Genomic DNA, 21,615 nt, shown 5'->3' on the forward strand with positions numbered 1-21,615 from the left:
TGTTAATGTATTGGCCCCGGACTTTATTAATGTGCATATCACGAACTAGGCAACGAAGAATACATCGAATGCATGAGCACCTCCTAGCTCAAAAACACATTCAAATACATTTTAACAAAAGTTAAATTGCCTTTACCCCTCAGACTATGATCGTGCCGGGGAAAGAGAGCGTGAAGGAGAATCATCTCATGTCAATAACAAAGTATTTTTTTCTTTTTTTTGGTTTCTCAAGAGCCCATCCAATCAGAAGCATGTTGTTAAAAAGCAAGCCATTAGGTCATCTAGGTGTGGCGCCGCTGCTTGCTGCACGATCCAAGAACATTTGATTTCTTCTCTGTGAAAATTGCCTTGATGAGTCATCAGGGGCTGGAGCAGCAGCAGTCCCCAGACTGACGTATGATGATGTGATGCCAGCAGGACACGCAGGTCTGTACAAAACGCCCTGTTATGTCCGTGTGGAAAGTAAGCCGGCGACTAGTAAATGGTTGCGGTCGTCTTAAGTCAAAATTGATCAACTGGTTTGCTAATGCATACATGTTTATTGACGCGTCACATGGCACTGCTTAATGGCGTCAATGGATGCATGTGTTTGCGTCTGTGCATTAAAAACACAAGACCCTCTGAGATGATCAGTATGCTGCTCATCCCCACACAAACACAACTCATAAGAAGATTTCAAATTTTTCACTTTTATAAAGGCGATAAAATAAGCAGAGAGCCAGACTGTCCAGTCAATACACAATCAGTCAAATAAATAGCAGAATAATAGATCTGCAAATATGACATTTGGGGGGCAATTGACAATCACGTTGTTATGATGGGGAGGGAGAAGGAGGCCCGTGTTCAGAGAAGAACAAGCTCAACGCGTGAGCCTGCATTGCATAGTTCCAAGCCATGGCATACGACCCTCCGTACGCATCGTGTCTGTCGACCGGGCAGGGAGGGAGGGAGGGCGGGAGGGCGGGAGGGAGGGGGGTAGGGGGTGGCGGTTCTGGAGCTTGGCTTCCTGCCGGACTACACTGGGCTGAGATGGCTGAAGGCTGTTGTTAGGAATTGGCAGCATTAGGGTTCATCGCGGTCTCTCCGTCTGCACTGACACCGGCCTCGTGTGCCGGGTGCCCTTAGGAGAAGCAGCAGCAGCAGCTAGGTTTCAGTCGTGGTCTCTCCGTCCGCTTCAGCTCCATCTTAGTGGGGCCTCACGACCTCAAGAGGATCAGCGGCAGCAAAGCTTTGGATATTCGTTGTTCTGGGGGTCGGGGTCTTCTTCTTCTTCTGCTGGGAGGGGGAGGGGGGGAGTGGGGGCTGTTGCCGCACTTCCAGGATATGCGCGGGAAAAGTTCCCCCCCCCCCCAGTTTTTGGGTCAGTTATTTTACGGCCCTCCGCTCGGTCAGACGTTGTAGTCCGGTGCCTTGCCCAGCGGCTGTCGCAGCCAGACCTGCAGAGTCATGAAGGCGCCCACCGCGATGTGGAAGAGGATCTGCCACACGTTCCTCAGCCCGGACAGGTACATGTTGCTCAGGCAGATGAGGCCCAGCGCCAGGAAGCTCTTGCTGGTCCGCCAGATGGAGAAGTAGGCAAACAGGTAACACTGCAGTGGAGCGGGGGACGGGAGGGACAGAAGATGAGGCTGAGGGATGGCACCACATCACCTTTTAGTTTCCGATCAGATAACATGGAGCAGCCTTAAGTATCTTCCGATCCGAAATTGCCAGGTTTTTCTACTCTTTCATTCAAAAGTGAATATGAATATAGGGCTAGCACATTTCATAACTGTGAAATATGAATAAATGGAAAGATAAATGATCAATTGTTTGTTTCCAATATAACACTATTTTAATATCTACCTTCTTAAAAACTAGCCTTCTGTGGCCGATCACCTAAATAGCAATATAGAGCTGCTTTGATTTCACAACATTAGAAAAGTTGGCGGAGAAAGAAAATAGCATACCAGACTTTAGCCACACATAGGAATACCACATTTCTAGGCCAGGATCGGTCCGAAACCATTCCTCGATGAGGGCTTTGTGGACGACAACCAAGAGCAGACGTTCTTTCGCTAGGTTTGTTCAGTCTGCTCAGTAAAAACGTAAACCCTGCCCTGACAACTCAATCCACCAGACCATCAATTAAAACTAGAATAAAAAAAAAAAAGCAACCCTTCATGTGGAAATTAATGACCTCTGCTGACGGGCTTCCTGCTGACAAGCTGCAGAGTCCCGCGTGTTCAAGAGCGGCCCGTCATTGGCCCACTGGCCATCACTCACCTGATAGAGGCAGGCGGCTGTTCCCAGGAAGAAGGCAATCACGTAATTAAAGTCTTCGTCATCGTTCTGGAGAGAAGCAAGAGGAAAAGGGTTATTGTCTTCAGCTCAAACCAGCGAGTTCTTTCACATGGTGTACACAGCAACGCAGGGAGGAGCTCCATTGCTCCTTTGTGTGATCCTTGCTTCTAGATTTGCCTTTAGGCAAATAAGCAATCCACTTTCATGTGTCCATTGTGTTCACAACAGAGACACCATGCACCACACATAATGGAACATATACTTGCTATGTATTCACCCCTATTGCGTTCACCTTTTGTAAGGGAACACCATTACTTTACCCGACGTGATTCTAGTGCCTCAAAGACAACGCAGAACCGCCTCGGAGCGGAGAGTAAATAAATCGCTGTAAACAGACGAGGAGAACGAGTCGGGGCGGTAGATCAGAGCTTCTTGGAGGGGGGGGGGGGGGCTCCCAGGGACTCTCACCTGCAGGATGCTCTCTATAGCGTGGACACCTCGCAGCAGGTTCAGCCCCCCGCAGAGGACGCTGAGCACGCACGACACGATCCCCGGCAAGGTCACAGGATCCAGCATCTGAGTGGGCGCTGGGAGCAGCGAGAGTGGGGAGAGAGCCACGCCGTCAGCACAAAACACCATTACAACGGAGAGATGAAATAACACACAGGAGCGCACACGTCTTCCTCCCGGGGGCACCGCTGCGGAGACAATACGCATTCCGACAGGCCGAGGTGTCAGGAGCCTATGTCTGCTGGCCATTCGGCTGCCGGGTTTAAATGTGTAAAGGTTTGAGTGTGGTCAAAGTTTAAGTGAAACCCTTGTTTGAACTCGAGTTCCAACAGTAAGAGGTAATAGAAAGTTCAAGGAAGGAACTCTCGTGGTTGTAGCTCCCGGCCACCTTGTGATACTTTTAGAAGCTAGTAGCGTCCTATGAGCGTTATAATGAGCGATGCAGTGGACCGCACACCGTGGTGTCATACTCAAGGGTTTCGGGAAGCTTGACCCTTTCTCGGACACTGCCATCCACATCAACCACTGCCCAGAAGGAGCCCCACACATCCGTGCATCAGAGCGGACACATCTGTGTCCTTTTGTCCTGATGTCGGACTGACTTTTCGGAGGCAGTTCGACGTCACGACAAAGGGACATCCACGGCGAGAGGGTACAATAAAGGAATGGGACTTGAATTCAAAGCAGAGTAAAACGTTCACAAACTGGTTGGCGGAAGGAAGAAAACATAGGATTTTGCACTAATTTTTTTTGGTAATCAATGACTAATTGGTATGGATTACCATGTTCGAGATCACAGAAGACATGCTCCCACATAAAAAAATAAAAGATCACTCGCACTTTAATGTGAATTCATGTTAATTAGTGGTAATTAAAGGGCATTACACCAGACTGATGCAGCTTGTGGTTTTGTAATTTAAGGGATAAGGATCATATCAGCAAGAATCTGATAAATAGCGTTCCATCTAATGTTGCCTAATTAAATCGTCTATGACTAAGCGGCACAGAAACAACCGTAATCTTGTGGCTTTTCGACATTCCTGCGAGACTAACTACTCGTCACTGCTAGTATTACAAATCAGAGTATTCAAATGGACCTCGAACAGGACATTGCCATACCTTCTACATGAACAAATCATCAACACCTGGATCAATACAATGCTCCCTAGCGTACCGGGGGAGGGATTCCATCGAAACCTCTGCATTAATCTGTCAACGGTGCATAATAGCCGTAAGCAGGCCTCACTCGCGTGGAGGTACTGGTGAGGTAAACCTTCAAGGAGTACCGAGTAAGACGTCATACATGATTGGGAGTCGGCTTAGCTCACAATGTAGAGCAGGTTGGCTTGGAGCCGGAAGGTTGCTAGTTTGTTCCCTGGACCCTCCTAGCTGTGTGTTGAGGTGTCCCTGAGCAAGAAACCTAACTGCTCCCGATAAGCTGGCTGTCGCCTTGCATGGTTGACCGGCGTATGAATAGGAATATGAACTGTTATAAGTCGCTTCGGATAAATGCACTAAATGAGATGATTGTTGCGGCTTTGCTGAGCCTCACGTATACAAAAATAATATAGCGGTCTTATTCTGCATTGCTCTCCCATCACACGTGTTTTTCCTGGCCCGGTCGTGTGTGCAGGTGTTGGGTTTCTGTGAGCCCCTACCGATGCCCTTGTACTTGGAGGGCGTGTGCAGGGAGAAGCCGTTGATGGAGCTCAGGTCCTCGCGGGAGAGCTGGTACGGCGGCCGCAGCCGGATCTCCGTCTGCATGTCGGAGAGGTTGATCTTGGTGGACAGCGAGCGCGGGCTGTTGTAGCGCTGCTTGGTCTTCTGGATGAAGGTGTCTGGACGGGCAGAGGCACGGTCAACACACAGCGATGACAACAACAACTACGTCGTCACCACACACAAACGGGGCACAAATCACTGCACACATCAATAGAGCGAGCGCATTCCCTTCTATTGTGATTTTTGTGTGTTTTTGTTGCATATTATAGAGCTGGGTGATGATTCGGTATATATCACTGGTATAGACGATCAGTACTGTGGGTATCTACAGCAAATGTAATATACTACAATATTTAAGTAGACACATGTTTTTGTAATCAAAATAAGCATGATGAGGAGAGGATAGCATAATTACGTTAAGTTGGTTATTTCAAATAAATAAAATAAACGTATGTACATTAAGCAACACCACACGACAGGGAGTGCTGTTGTAATGAATATCAGCACGGCTGTGATTCGGTCGTAGGTACGAGGCCGATTGCAGAAGATAATCACAGCCGTGCTGATATTCAGGACAACAGCACTCCCTGTCGTGTGATATTGCTTTTATACAACAGTTCTACAATCACCATTTATTAGTTAACAGTCATGAGCAACAATAGATTATAATTTATTTGTTTAATCATTGATTTGGCTCCGCCAACAGATCCGCAACTGGACTGGGATTGAACCGTTTCCAAGCAACCCATAAACACACTAGCTAGTTAATAACATTAACGGTTATTCACTACCTGTAAAGCGGAGTCATACATGTATAGTTAAAAGTCCCAGGGCTGTTATACTCTATATCAGCACTCATGGAATGCCTCTTGTCTTTTGGTCGGAACTAACTGTTGTTTAAAGATATATATATATATATCTTATGTGTTACAATCCATTTTCATATTAGCTCTTCTACATCCTACAAGTCCCTCTACAGTTTGAGTGGCAGGTAGGGGGGCGGGACTCACCAAACTCGATGAAGGAGTAGGGCCTCACGGCGCTGTTGATGCGCTTGGTGTCGTAGGTGACGATGAACTCCTTCTGCAGCTCGTCCAGGTAGCAGAAGGCCAGCACGCTGGGGTAGTTCTCTGTGCAAACCATCAGGTAGCCTACGCCCAGCGAGCTGGTGAAGCTGACGGGGAAAGCACAGAGCAAGACCACGCAAAGTTAAAAACACGTTGACACGTGCTACTTGTGTCGCAGACCAACAAGACGACATGAAATGTATGGTGGGGGATGAATAAACATTTTCCTTTTTTCATGTTCAATATCCATTTCTCGTGTTTTGCAAGGGATGTTAGGAGTTTAGCAGATGACCTTTATGGATCGAAATGGTCAAATTGTTTTATATTCAGTAGACATATTGCACGCCTCAGGGGATGTGAATATCAACGGATACACAAAAGCTTACACAGAAACTCTTATGAAATAACTTGAAGCCTAACGAACAGGTTCATTGGGCCTATGAGGCTTATATTCCGGTGTCTGCCAACGTAAAGAAGGCTGAACAGCAGTGAAAAAAAAGAAAAGGTAGCAGACCAATCAGTGTGTTGACATAAATGGTTTCACTGTTTCACAGCGTTTGTAAGAACCCCAGCCTACACAATATGTGTGGGATGCAACAAATCTATAGCCACTTGAAAACAATGCAACCTGGCTGATGCTCTTCTCCTCATTAGCTGTTGGCTTGTCTTGAAAACAATGACTTATTTATGGCAGATTGGAATTCAACTAGTGTCTGGCCTGCTTGCAGATAGCTGGCCCCGTAATTTGTTCTTTTAAAATGATCCCTGCTGTTTTAAAAGGTGACCAATCACCTCCTCCAAAGCAATGCCAAGATCCCTAGACATTTCATCCTTTCGCATTTCTGTTTGCCTGAGATTTTTAATTTGCATGAAATAAAATGCAAATGACTCAATGAGGAATCATAGACTGTAGAATCACCCCGTGAGGAGAAAGAGTCGTTCCAAGATATCTATTATTGAGATGTTATTCAATTACACGGCAAACCAACCCTTTCAACATGAAAGCATGGTGGAAATGGATTCAACTGGATCATTGAGAATTGTAAAGCGATAAGAACTATTCTAAATGTTAGTATGACTGACAAAACAATTGTAAATATGCTTCACCTACTGCGCAGTTCAAATACGGTAGTAATCTCAGAAGCAATCAACCCCAAGTGATTCTAATAGCACCCCATTATGTTATCCATTCCACTTATTATGCTGCTTGAGTACAAGACATGATTAGAATTTTCCAGTTCCGTGGCAAATCTATTGTCATTTACCACCAACCCAGCCCAGGACGTACTTGACATTGAACTGGCCGATCTTGACTGTGCAGCGGTCAGGGAACTGTCCGAGCTTTTTGGAGAGGCCCTTGAGGTGCTTCTTGGTCTCCTGAAGCTCCTTGTCCTGTTCGTAGTCTGTGGACGCAGAGAGTGGGAGGCCGTCCCCGACCCTTACGACTGACGCAAACAGCACCATTGACATCTTCAGGTGGTTTTACTCTGAAGGAAGAAAGAGGAAATTGTCATAACATTGTAAACCAGCAACTAGCAAATAAATAAGCTTAATAATTGAGAGTAGACGACTGTTGTATTTGATTTGCAGATAAAGAATCTGTTCTAAAGACTTGAATGAAACATACAGTTTGTGTAACTGTTTATCTCGGGGATAGCTGATATATAGCAAATTACTGTTGTCCTCTCCATCCACATTCCTGCTTGCATATCTGTATCTGCATCTATGCATGTATATCTGTATCTGTCTGTATGGAAGTAAGTCCGTCACTTCTGTACATCTCCAATCAGAACCTCGGATAGCTCCCAAGACAGAGCTGGGGAAACCAATCGATAGCGTTACACACGTCATCACAACAGTAATGTATGCCCTAAAACTAGCTATTAAGGCGACGTTATGATCAAACATACTCAAACATAAGTTGAACCCAGATAATATAGATTGTCATGCAATTCAAATTGAATACGCCAAAGGCTGTCGCGATGTAGCTAACATTTAACAAGCTTATAGATCGTTCTACATTGAGACAATAATACTAGATTCATTAAAGCAAGGTACAGTTTGTAACATTAAAGCAATTAATGTATAAATCACTTGCGACACGCAAGGAAGTGAAGATAGATAGGCGTTAGCAGCTCAAGAGGAAGCAAGTTAAGTGCAGCTCGCTAACTAGAGGTAGCATGGGCGGGCTAGCGGGTACTAAAAGCAATATGAATAGTATGTGCAAACCTGTAGGGAGAGACACATAGGTCGGAAGAAAAGCCGGTTAACTTTAATGACTATTTTAAGACTTGCATCATTCACGTTAACTTAGGAATGGCCCTCTGTACGCAGCTAGCATGGTATCGGCAGGAATGCTAGGCTAGCATTATCTTCCGCTAGCGCCGTAGGTTTACGTGGCTCTCGCGCGGTGGCTTGTGGGTAGCACAGGCTCTCATCAGCACCACGCTACAAAGTAGTCTGATGAGAGATGTAAAACACTCACACTTCACGTGAGTTCGTTTTATTAGAAAACAACAATAAGGAGACGTGTTGAACATTAATCAAGGTAATCATAATCAATAAGCATTTCGGCAATATTGGTTTAAAGTGCTTCAGCGGAGAATGGGGGAAATACGACATGTAGCATTAACAAAAAGTTGAACATTAGGTGAGATCTCATATCAATGGTAGGCCTACATCATGCCGTTTCTAAGAACAAACATACTATGTAAAGATATATTTTTAAAACTGTTCTTTCCCCAGCCTTAAAAAACCGTATCACTCCATTCATATCTAAATAGAGATGTTTGCTGTCTACATGCAGGTTTTATTTTGACACATCCTTTACGCACACCCGTGCAATCTCCAAATGGGAATTCTCGCCAAAGGCAATATGTGTGTGTGAGTGATTTGAGGGACAGCGGGAGAACGCTTGAGGGAGAGGGCTTGAGGGATATGAAAGCGAGAGATAAATAAAGCTGGGAGTTGGATGTCGGATCTCTGCCATTGATGTCATCTTGACGAATGGCCAGGTGTCCACATGGGATGGTTTATTGGTAAAATTAGATAGGTATGAGATAGGTGAGTTACATTCACGGTGGATTTAATTTTATATAGTTACTTTCAACACTTTTCTACAATTATTTTGGGGGTATTTGTTTTTATTTCAGCACTTGTGTTTATATTCTTGTGAGAACGGGAAACATATTTTGCATGAGAAACATTCAATAACAAAACCTTAAACTCCAAATTCCCTTTTCGAATAGCAACAATAACTTTTGTTATTAACCTATTAATCCTCCTCCTCTGTTCTCAATACTCATTTCTGCACTCCCATGTATAACCCATCTGTTTTCTATACACTTCAGGCACTGTTCTTTTTCCTATGTGTTTTTCTTCTACAATTTATATTATTACAATTTTGACCTCAACGTCGTCAAACCAATTTTGACTATTGTCTTTTATCGCTGCCTGGTGGCTTTTGTCGTGCTGTTGGACTTATATTACAAGTGACCACACGCTGGCTTGCACTTTTATCCTGCCTCCAGACAGAGCACACCAGTAGTTATTCTGATTGAAATGATGTTCCAGTATAATGTTCCAGTGTAATAAATACCCGCCACAGGTGCTTTGGGAAGACTCGAAGCCATGTTTAACGTCACGACACAAATAGTACGCTATGCATCGTGCAATAGTACATTTTTATAATAAACCATATTTATATACTCCATATTATGCCTTACTACCATCCATAACATTTTTCCTAATGTAATTTCAGCAAAACAGCCTCATTCGTCCAGCTCCATTGTTCTAAATGTCCATACTGCTGAGGACAGCTCTTCTCTGAAACGGTTTATCCTACTGTATCAGCATTGGCTGGTCAGCGCCAAATAACACTCAATATCTCAAACCTTTAAAGGTCTTTAACCTGAAGGATGTTTCAACCCTAATCGACTGATGAAGACAAAATCAATCCACACTATTCAAGAGATGTTGTATAATCTGGGGTTAAAACCAAGCAAACGGGTTGTTCTAAGAAGATGGAACAAAGACGCAATCAATAAACATATTAGCAAGGTTAAATTCACAAAAGTATATTCAAGCGATTTATTTTATTATTCATCATAGAGACAAGATGTATTGAACCCTGAGCGACATCTTCACCAAGTTTTTCCGGGTGTGAGCATAGAGATGTTTAAGCATGGCGGTTTAAATCATTTTGACTGGTCGTCTCTTGAGAAAAGGCAGGGGGAAAATCTTTATCCCTCCCATGAGGATACTTTTGCTTCGATTTCTTTCTTTGAGTTGAGTTGTTTAGAGCAATTTGTGGCATGCGTAGGCAGGCTGCTGAATAGCCTATGAGGCTTGTCATCCAACCACAGTCAAATAACAGGGTGTGGAATCAATGCGTTGTGGAAGAAAGATTGACTTCAAAACATACAAAAGAGGATGCCATTCATATGGGATCTCTGGTGAGAAAGAAGGCAAAATAAAAAAAATGTAACCACTGAACAGTAAAACCTGAAGATACCAATAAATCTCAGGTTGCACAGAACGGTCAAGGAGATGGAGACACAAAATGACAATTACCCCCACAAAAGGTTGGGTTAAGTAGACACAAACCTTGTTACAAAAATAAAAGCCTAGACTTTGTATGAACAACCTTACTCAAACTCTTAAGCTCCAGTTATCCTGGTTAGAGACCTGAACACTGAACTCATGGACAAAATAAAGGCTTCCACAGAGGAAGCCTTGAGAAAAACATGATATTTGTGGTCTGGTGGTTGTCTGTTGAAAATCAGAATAAAATATGTATTTGTGGGCATCCACAATTTTTGCTTCAGTTAAACGTCAGACACATCCTAATCTCTACAGTTTGCTTGCCAGCATGACATACCTTGCCTGCCTTACATCAACCAGAAACCAGACTCACTGGAAACAATGCTTCTCAAAGGCTCCGGATCAAATTAAGAAACATGAAATATTTACTAAGAAGGCCTTCAAATTAACCCACATCCAGGCCCAGCACTGTTGTTTTAAGTGTAATTCTCTATCCAGTTGTTTTCGTGTCAATATTTCAACAATACATACAATGGCTTTCATGATGGTTGACGTCGACTGGCCACAGGATTAGGTTTAGCCAATAAGCCCATCTGGAATGATGGATTTAAAACTCTGAGCACAGATCAGTATTTAGGGCATGTCAGTTTACAAATGTTTTCATGTGCTGAGTGAGCCATTGTCTGGGGATTAAATGCAGACCATTAAGTTCTATGTTCCATTTGTTTGCGTGTGATGATATTCGTTTTACAAATTCGTACGCCATTTATTTTAAATAACAGGGACACGGACATCTTGACAATCATCAACATGAGTGATAAGTGACACTTTTTGGAAATGTATGATTTTATTATTTTTTTCAAATCTCATTCATGTCAACTTATTGTTATTGTTACATGTGGCTGGGGACCGATCAATCAACAAAAGGCAACAATGACTTCTTGGCATTAGTGTGATTAAATCCCCTCCCCTCCCCCCCCCCCCCACATGATATGGAACATGAACATGATGTGTGGAACATGGTCACATCTTTTTACAGGCCATAACGAATAAAGCACATGAAACATACGGTTAAAAACCATGGTGTCTACGTAAGAGCGTTACAGCTAGATACAGCGAAAACGTCAACAGCCGATTCTCTAAAGCAGTGTTCAAACGGATGTGTCAGCAGGCCCTGCTTCTGCATACTCCCAACAAATGCAAAATTCATATTGATCACTGAACAAAACTAAATTACCGCTCGGTGTCAGCCAGAAGTTAATCTGGAGACGACCTTATTTGGAACTAGCCTATTAATGTCAAGGTTTAATAAATGGTGATCATTTTTCCCTTTGTCCCCCTCCGTTGAACCAACACATTTCCATGCATCTTGTTGTAACAGGGTATAGGGAAGTGGACCACTCAACCAATTTTTTTATGCTCCCCCGCCCCGGTCTTCTCCTCTGGGAATTTAAATGTAAACAATCGTTCATCTCACTCAAAACTACGAGCTCCAAAAGCGTCTGGCCGGAATGCTACTCACAATCTAACTTAGTTCCCTTTAATTGTGTTTCGCTGTCCCTGAGAACCCTATTTCATAATGAGAGAAATCCAAAGTATTGAATAATAAAACACAAGTTGTGCTCCAGATAAGCCTTTAAAATATTCATGGCAGCTTAAATCTGGGCGCTGCCCACGCAGCTTTAAAGAAGGCGCCACATCGGTAACAGTAATGGCTGTGAGATGGTATCCACTGCACTGATGGACTCAGAGGAAGGGAGCGCAAGGGAAACTACAATGACTGTTAATACACATGGCGAGAAACGCATGGCGAAACCTGACCCGGGGTCACAGGACAGACAGAGCGACAGAGAGGCAGAGAGGGAGGGACGCACGGAGGCAATGTCGGAGCATCCTTGGTCCGAAAAGGTGGGGCTCTCCCAAGTATTCTGCTTGCACAATCGCTCTTTGGCATTGCTCAGTGGGAGTAGAAAACGCAGCGAGATCATGGGACGGGCCTAATTAAAACCGTGCCCTGAATCTCCAAAGTATAAAGCAGAGGTCGGATATGAGGAGACCCAGCGACTTGAAGGGAAAACATCCCAGGCCGCCCGATGTGGGTCTGTGAAAATGTGGTCCAGACTAAGCCTGTCGGAGACATCAGCAAAAGCACGTCCACGGTGATGTTTATTGGGCATGGAATGAACCATGGACGTTTAAAAATATATGAGCCATCTAAATATCAGATGGCCAAACCAATACTTGTTTTTGGCATGAGATTTTAACATTTCATATTTCCCACTACATATTTTTTCTTGACCGCTGATTGAAGGGAACTTCAGAAAGAACCTATGCTCCCCGAACACTTGAACAATGATTCTGGATTGGCTCATTTGTCTGCCAACCGGTAAATACTTTATTAATTTTAAGGCCTCATTTTTTGAAATCAACAAAGACATTGGTTTTCATATACTTTTCTCAAAGCGCAACTGCACCTTTACAAAATGTCCACCAACCAACCCTAAAGTCATACCGGTTTAAGAAAATTAAACAACCTCGACATAGCACTTTCAGAGCTATTTATTTTCCTACCCGAGTCATGGATCGGCCCTTAACAGGTTGAGGCCACGCCAGCATGTATTGATCTGTGATTGTAGCTCCAGAGGATCCTAGAATGATTATGGATTCTGACATAAAGTTTTGTACAAAAATATTGGAACCAGAAGAGAGGTACAATAATCTAGATCAGCGTAATTCTCTCAGCCCGTGTGTGTTAGCGTCGTGGCGGAGTGGTGAACAGTGCTGTAGTTTGCGTCAGGTGGCGTCTACACAATATGAATGGTCATCGCTTTAAACTTGGGGTAACTCTTACTACCACCCTCACTGGCACGGACAAAAACACCCACTTCCCCTGACCCCCACGAACCCAAAGTCTGTGAAGGGGGGGGGGGGGGTCAGGATTGCATAGATACAGTATAAGGTATAGCCTTTTTTTTCTTTTTTTACATATGCAGTCACAGTATCTGTGGACAGAAAAAACAGTTTTGTTTGCATGTCTCTCTCATTAAAACATCCGTGAAAAAGTCTCGAGGGGCCGGCCACACTGCATGTACTTGGTCGTCGGCGTTTTCACAAACGATGATCACCATGCTAGAATAATAAAAAATAAAAAGTAAACCTTCACTGAGGTCGTCAAGTCTCCCACGTCAGTGCTGATCGGGGGGGCCCTGCCAGGTGAAGGGGTCACAGTGCAATGACAAGCTCCGCCCCCGCCCCCACCCCCACCCCCGCCCTCTACCAGTAACCAATCCTAGAGCTCCTCTCTGCGCTTCATCTTCTCCTGGTCTCGGCTCCTCAGGCTGCGCATGAACCCAGTGAAGCCCGCTTCCTGTGGGAACAAAGAGGAAACCGCAGAGGTTTTTGTTCTGCTATGAAGCCTGACGGTTAGAGAGCGTGAACACATCTGTCGGTCGGATTTCGTCTTCTTAGTCAGCGAATGTACAACCATAACGGGGCGAGAGAGTGTCTGCGATATGTAAATATCTGCGGACAACGACAGGGTTTCCCTTATGACGAGGAACGGTGTGAGCTCATGTGTGCACTCTCGTCACACATGAGCCTTCGTCTGCGGGTTTTTTGACAGTTTGAGAGGTTCACACGGAAAAAGAGAAGGGAAGCGAAAACACCCAAAATCAGTCGACTTACAGTCAGTACATTTATCATGAGAAGGTGAAACAATATATCGCTATCGATACAAATTGGCTGGCAGACAGCCTCTTCAGATCTCTCAACCCACACAGCTAATACGGCTTGAGAGAGCCTCTTTCGAATAACCCCCTATTGGCCTAACCACAGGCTGGTTTCAGCTGGTAGAGAGCATCTTTAGATAGCTCAACCCCCTAGTGCCCTAACCACAGGCTGGTTTCATCAGCTGGTAGAGAGCGTATAGATAGCTCAACCCCCTAGTGCCCTAACCACAGGCTGGTTTCAGCTGGTAGAGAGCGTCTAGATAGCTCAACCCCCTAGTGCCCTAAAACACAGGATGGTTTCATCAGCTGGTAGAGAGCGTCTAGATAGCTCAACCCCCTAGTGCCCTAAAACACAGGATGGTTTCATCAGCTGGTAGAGAGCGTCTAGATAGCTCAACCCCCTAGTGCCCTAAAACACAGGATGGTTTCATCAGCTGGTAGAGAGCGTCTAGATAGCTCAACCCCCTAGTGCCCTAAAACACAGGCTGGTTTCAGCTGGTAGAGAGCGTCTTTAGATAGCTCAACCCCCTAGTGCCCTAAAACACAGTCTGGTTTCAGCTGGTAAAAAGCCTCACAGGTTTCTATTGCGTTCTGCAGTCGAAGTCATGCGGCGTGTCATGTCATTCTCCCTGGCGAACCTCACTTAACTTACTAAACTTACTAAAAAGGAAAAGAAAGTGGCTTACCCCACGGTCTCCGTTGTATTTTTCGGCAAACTTGCCGTAGTTGAAGTGGATGAAGGTCGGGTAGCCCTCCACCCCTTCCTGCTTGCACAGATCGTGGTTCTGTCCCTTGGTGCAGTCCACCGCAGCGTATGCGATCTGAAGGGAACGATAAACAAAAGAACCACCGATTAATACATCTCAAATGAGTAACAAACATCTGTCTTTAACTAGCTGTCCCCTGTGGAAGTATTTTTTAAACGCAGGGCCATCAAGTTACTTTGCGTGGAAAGAACCTACAACACATTCTGGTAACTGTAACCGAGGATACTTTGAAGGACAGATTGTTGTACACGCCACAAAGAAAACTGATTACGTTATTTGGTCATATGGGAAATCACAAGAAGAGGCTGATTTTCATCAAAGAGGGTCGAAACGAAACCCAGACGCGCGGGTTACAGGAGAGTTTCAACACTGGGCCTTGGAACGCCTTGCTGCACAAGGAACACCAGGAAGACATTGTTGAAATGGCCTCAGATGTTCTTAATATATATATATATATATAAAAAAAAAAAGAATGTATGCATTGTATGATGTCGTTTTGCATCTGTCTTCCATATGTGAACACATGTTGACCATTTCCTTGGTGTGTGTGTGTGTGTGTGTGACCTAATGGCCGGTGAATATAAGTGCACGGTTGTTTGTGTTTAAATCACCATATTTAACTGCCTGGCTCGGACATGCAGTATAAAAAATGAAACGCGTGGAGCTTCATCTCGTTGGACGTTTATGGTAAGTGCTTACATGCACCCAGTTGCTCTGCTGCTTAGCCGGACGTTTTTCATCCAAAGGACATTATTGCTCTTCCTAGGTTTAGCTAGCAGCCTGCTCGCTCCCCCCCTCCACACATACACTTAGCAAAACACACGTTCCTCTTAAGTTAAACTGCTTAAAATACAAAATGGTAAAAGAAAATAAATAAAAAACACCCGCCGCTGCTTAATAAGAAAAAAACTTGAAAAAACAAACAAGGGAGATTTATGCAGCGAGGCGTTACATCGATTAGCGGCCCGCCGTCTCAATGAGCCGTAAATGTCGGCCGGCTGATATATGGCTCACTCAGAACGGCCCTTTGCCCGGCAGAAATGTCACCCTCTCCCTGGATGCTAACCGCCGTGCCCGGTGAACCCGTCACTGTCAAACAGCCGCCCGCCTTCCAGAAGGCACCGCTCACACCGACGTCGTATGCAGACGAGTAGGGCTTAGTCACCCAGACGAAACGTAACCAGACGCTTTCGACTCGCCGTCATGACTATGCCTCCCGTAAGGAGTTCACCCGATTGAATCGCTCGGCCTGATTATTAATGTTGCTGTTAAACATGTTGCTGTATATACACATGTGGCGTTTCAGAATGAAGGGATGAAGTATTGCATGGTGAAGAACCTTTTGTCCTGGTACAGAACCCTTGGAGCCCTTTCCCCTCTTGAGACGGACCGAAGAGTCTCTGATGCTCACGCGTGGGCCTGTGGTCCCATCTCCTGCCTTGTCTGGAAGGGGTTTGTGCTCTACAGTGAGCTTATTAGTTCTTAAATCCCCCTACCTAATACACCCTGTTAGCGCGTCACCGTTTTCTCACAATAGATTAAAGATAATCTAAATAAACACAAAGGTTGGTTGTCAAAACACACACCTTACATGTTGTTTTATCAACAAATCTGCTTGAAAATATCCTTAAAATCCTTCCCCATGGACCCCTGAATGAACAGAACTGACCAGTAAATCAGGGATTCTTATATAAATCTATCTATAAAGTGATGAATGTGTGCGTGTGTGTGCGCGCGCGTTTATTTCCTTTCCATATCCCTAGAACAATTCATCTGATCCACTTCATTCTAGGCGTGTGTATAACCGGGCACCAGAGGAAGTGTAGAGTCCACGTATTTGGACACACGACACTTTCAATACTAATAAACTTGAAAAAGAAACAGTCAACCCCACTCTGTGCAGCAGCTTGGGGGCGGGGCTTAAGGACAGACGCCAGCATGTCTTCAACTGCGTCGATCTACGTCAGTGTGCAGTTTTAAATAAGAAGTGGTTTGAATGAGCCAACCTCGAGAAAGATGCAAGCATCAATACGGGAGGCCGAGCAGTCGGCCTGTTCCTTTCGACAGCAGGAAGCAAAAAGGCCTACTTCAGCTCAATGCTCATCTCTAGACACGACTAATCCCAGTGGCTGGCGATCGACAGCAGCAGATTAAACCCGTGCCGGCTCGTTTCTCGAAAGAGTCTGCACCCAGTTCCGCTATCGATTCTCCCATTCACCCAATATTTCCCATTGATCTCCAAGTCATACTCTTGAGGAGCAGAACGTTTCCAGTTAGCTAGCCCCCCAGCATGGGTGAGCTGCTTTATAAGTGGGATTACTGTCTGTTATGTAGCCCTGAGTGAGGCGACTAACATGGAGCTCCTCTAACGGCCTACAGGTGGTTTTGCAGTGTTTGGTTGCTGAAAGATCCGTCACCAAGTCTGGTGAAAATGCGATTTAATTCTTGTGATAAATAGCCAATACATATTTTCTTTGTTCAGTTAGGATCCAAGTGCCTAGTTCATCTCATTATTATGTATTTTGGGGGGTCTTGTTTATATTTTTATTTTGAAAGATTTTTAGATCCTTAAAAAGTTGCTAGGTATTAAAATGTCATTACTCTTGCGGCCATTCAATTCCTGCCTTCAACTAGCCATGGATTGTTTTCCCCCTGCTGGCGGCAAAAATCTCAATCCATAGTTGCAGATCTACGCCCTCCAAAACGTGGTTTGTAAACCAATGTCGGTCGCCACAGACGCCACATCCATGGTTTCTTAACGGAGTGTATTCCAGCATCGCCCCGGGCCAGGAGAGCTGTGGGGCGTGATCAGGCCAGAGCCCGGGGACTGGAAGAGGGAATAAGGTCACAAGATGGGACTCTCCGAATCCCCGGTCAACTCCGCAGCCTCAGCTTAAAGCTCTTGTGGAAACACACGGGGACAGCAGAAGGCAGAGGCTCGAGGGTATTGTGGAATAGTAAAAAAAATACGATCACAAAGGTGGAATGACAATAGAAAGGGACCGGTTGGGTGGATGGGTAACTGGGACAGACAGCAGGACGAGTTCCCGTTCAGTGCATGCGCTCGTTGCCGGCCATGTAGGTGGGTCGAATCGTCATTACTGCGCATGGCACGTTCATAGAGTGCTGTCAATGCAAAGCACTACGGGCTCTGCTTTAACATTTGCTTTTAAGTCAAGACGTTGAGAACAAGAAACAACAACAAATACAATTGCACCTTAAAAGTGTGAGTTGAGAGTCGGTAAGAACAACAACAAAGAAAATTGCACCTTGCAAAACAAGTGTGCAACGAATCACAGGAAATCATAAAGGGGGAGTCTGCAAAATCAGAGCTAGGCATATGTGTGTTTGTTTCTGGCTGACAAGGTGGAGACAGCCGACAGAAGGAGATCTACGGCGGAGGTAAACACTCCAGCGGGCGGGGTCGGTATAAATAGAGTGAGTTTAGACGTCATGTCATTCAGAGGACACTGGGAAACAACATTGTTCCCGTCGACCATGTTAAGCACCGTCTTAACTAGAAGGGGTTCTGCTCCGAGACGGAAATGTATTTATTCAAGCATTACGTGTTTATTTATCCTCCCGGTAATGGTGAACGGATGGGAAGCACTGGACTTTGAGTGCAGCGTAAAGCACGATCCATGATTCCCCCCCCCCCCCCCCCCCCTCCCCCTCCATAAACATGCCTTTACGTGATTGGTTTGATGAGCAGGTTCATGTGTGTGCAGGCTGTGGGGGCTAAGCCGTGGATAGCTACGCCACCACAGACAAAGAGGAAATACACAGGAGGAACTCCGGTTGATCCATCACACCTACATTAATCTAAAGAACATCATGTTGCATTAAACATGAACACCGTGGCAGGGAAGGTGGTTTTTTGCCACTATTTCTAAACAATGGCCGGCCTTTGTGTCTGCTGCACCACCTCCACTACATCAATAAAACACCACATTAAATTGACACTTTTACTTGTCCCTTTAAATACATTGATTTGGCAAAAAGCTGAGGTGTGTCAGCGGGCAGTGCCAGTTTATGCGTTTCAACGGTCACATTATAGCGTTTACATGAATACTGTGAATGTGTGGGTGAATGGGTGAATGTTAGGCCATATTCTAAAGTGCTTTTAATGGCCACTGGTTAGAAAAGCGCTGCATAAATGCAGTCCATTTGCCATAAGGCACACATACTGAATGGTGTTGTGTGAAGGGTCACAGGATACTCTTTGTTGACCCATTGAAAACAAAAAAACAGAAAGGAAAGAAAAACATATTTATGAGGACCTGGATCCACAAAGTAGGCGTTTGGCTCAATCTATCCTGAGGCGCAGCCCCCCTGAACTCCCTTTGTAGGAGGTGCTCATGCGGTCTCACTTCTAACTGCGGTCCAGATTTCAACAGATATGTTCGCTAATCCTCACCATCTGAAACTGATTTCAGAAGATTCCTAACTATTGAGCAAGCCGAATGATCCGGGAATTATTCAAAATTAGATCACCCTCTGTTGACGTAACTTGTTGACACCGTGGATTACGGCATTCACAGAGGAATACCGTGTCGTCTTGGGGAGTGTGTGCGCGTGCGTGCGCAATGCCTGTGTGTAATCGGAGTGTGCGTTGAGTATTGCAAGACATGTTGCCACATATCGTAAGCGTGTGCAAGTGTGTGTGTGCGTGTGCGCAAGAGGGTGTGTGTGCGCAAGTGTGTGTGCGTGTGCAAATGTGTGTGCCAAAGTGTGTACGGTTGAAAGTGAGCGGGTGTAAGCGCGCGGGCGCGCGTGTGCGTGTGATTAAGGAGTGAGTCACATAATAAGGAATTGAAAGAGTCAGCGGGGCTGAACCTTGGAGTGAGTGCGTATTTACAGGGAGCGAGTGGGAGTTGGAATGCATTACGAGAGGTCATGCACCCCTCCGGGGGGAAATGGATAACGCAGGGCCGCAAAGTGTTGGTTTGTCTCCTTGTTTCAGGTCTGCAAACATCGCACAACCTCACATGGCCCCCCCGAGTGAAGCGGTGATCAGACGCTGCGCTCCCGTGGGGGGAAAAGTACGAAGGGAAGAGACGGCTGAGGCGGCAAAAGCTCGAAAGCAGAACACTGTTGGTTAGGGTTCGCCGTAGCGGTTTCCCGCCACAGAACTCTGCGTTCCTCTTTGACCTTGGTCCAGTTCTGATGACTGGAATGGATTTATGTTTGATGAGTTGTGTTCATTTTAGTGTGTCGTTTGTCTGAAATGTTAACAGTGTGTGCGCTTTTTTAGAAAGTACACTTATTATTATTATTCCTCCCCTTACAGCAATATCCTCTTTTTAATGTGTAAACTTCATTAGCATATTTGCTTGGAAAGGGCAACAGAGATAATGAATTACCATACCTTAGAGCAATATTTACCCATTGTAGTAGACAAACAACACGAGCGTCTCTGTACTGATATCGCCGAGGCAGGAGCTTTAGACATTAACGTATGACAAATACCGAGGCCACTAGCCATTCCAATGCCATCCTGTGCAGATTATACACAGAGCACACACACCCGAGCCGGCTTGTTAACAGGGGGAGGCCTTACCTTGCGGTCGTCCTTGAAGGTGTCGGCCGCCGCTGTGAAGTGGGGGACGGAGCTCTTGCAGTGGGGACACCCTAGGAGAGCAGACCACACGCACACACATTATTTATACACTTTTTGTGTTTACTTTTTTATTTTCTAAATTATTCCTTTTAAATTTTATTTTGCTGACTTTACAAATCAATTTCTCCCCCCCGGGGATCAATAAGGGGGCGCGCGCGCGCACACACACACACACACACACACACACACACACACACACACACACACACACACACACACACACACACACACACACACACACACACACACACACACACACACACACACACACACACACACACACACAGGTCCAATGCCATTGTGTGCACCATATAAATAGGATTAGACTGGTATTCATAAAAAAAGGAAAAAAATGAAGGAAAAAGACAAGGAATCAATGGCGTTATATCATTGCACTTCCTCAAAGACATATCTGAAGAGACATAAAACACCAGGTCCCATAACAAGTGGCAGGTGCCTTACAGGATTAGCCTACGTTAGGGATAGCTCACTTTTATTTTATGAAGTGTAATAAATCTTTTTATGACCATCGTAAAATTAACAACTGACCAATCCCTCCCCCCATCCATCCATCTCCCTTTCCCCCACTGGCTGTCGCACGTTCAACACTACGTTTACCCCCTTTGGGCCCAGGGACACTGTGCGCCTAGCCCATACGGTATCGCCCCTACAGTGGTAGGACGTCTCTGCCATATTGTTAGTGTGGGGCAGAAGGGGTAACCAGCTGTTTTCACTGTTGTTGCATGTCTAACAGGGACCAGTTCGTTTCTAAGCCTTTTAATATTGTCAAGACTACAGTACTGCAGAGAATATGTTGAGAAGATACAATGGACTCAAAAGTCCCTGTAGGGGAATTCATTAAGAAGCAGGCTGCTGCTTTCAATTAAAAAATGAGTCACGTTGCTAGAATTTGAACTTTCCTTTCTTAGCAGTGCTACTTCAGAGTGGCCCAAATAAGTTTTGAGGATTTAACGTTTCTTCACAGTGCCTCGTGGTAAAACAACAACGCTGATCGGAAAGACATCTGCAACACGCTGGTCATTATGGAAATGAGTGACGCAGTTTCGCAAAGGGCTTTTAAGAAAGATCAACAAACTAGCAATTGTCTATAACTCTGTCCTATTAAGAAAGATAAAGTCTGAGGGGTGTTTCGCTCATCAATAAACACAACTGTGCTGCTTTGCCATTTCATTGATCGATCTCCTCAGACTCCACAGAAACCAAAAACCTCAGCCAAAAAACAGCATCAAACAAAACGGGTGCTTTTGTTTTTGAGTCTCGAGGGGGAAGAACTACTGTAACAACTAACCGGCCCCCTCCCCGGTCCACCCACCCGCCCACCCACCCACTCACACTTTTTTTTAAATACAAAGGTT

The 21,615-nt window shown here is 45.1% G+C and overlaps 2 protein-coding genes across 2 annotated transcripts in view; both read right to left on the reverse strand.

Moving 5' to 3' along the window:
* On the reverse strand, positions 1-8,008 carry sec22a (SEC22 homolog A, vesicle trafficking protein). Its single transcript, XM_030343904.1, has 7 exons — positions 7,812-8,008; positions 6,871-7,069; positions 5,526-5,689; positions 4,452-4,631; positions 2,752-2,870; positions 2,266-2,331; positions 1-1,589 (listed from the first exon to the last, which is right to left on the reverse strand). The coding sequence occupies exons 2-7, from the start codon at positions 7,050-7,052 to the stop codon at positions 1,389-1,391; spliced, it is 912 nt and encodes a 303-aa protein (XP_030199764.1). The 5' UTR covers positions 7,053-7,069; positions 7,812-8,008; the 3' UTR covers positions 1-1,388.
* Positions 8,009-10,869: 2,861 nt separating this feature from the next.
* The window catches only part of pdia5 (protein disulfide isomerase family A, member 5), a 38,845-nt gene continuing 28,099 nt past the window's right edge, over positions 10,870-21,615 (reverse strand). The window contains exons 15-17 of the mRNA XM_030343491.1: positions 20,180-20,250; positions 14,539-14,673; positions 10,870-13,491 (exon numbers count right to left, since the gene is read on the reverse strand). Of these exons, the coding sequence (XP_030199351.1) occupies positions 13,414-13,491; positions 14,539-14,673; positions 20,180-20,250 (284 nt within the window). The 3' untranslated portion in view covers positions 10,870-13,413. The remainder of the gene's footprint in view (positions 13,492-14,538; positions 14,674-20,179; positions 20,251-21,615) is intronic.

Source organism: Gadus morhua, chromosome 20, assembly GCF_902167405.1.
Source record: "Gadus morhua chromosome 20, gadMor3.0, whole genome shotgun sequence".
NCBI classification, from domain to species: Eukaryota; Metazoa; Chordata; class Actinopteri; order Gadiformes; family Gadidae; genus Gadus; species Gadus morhua.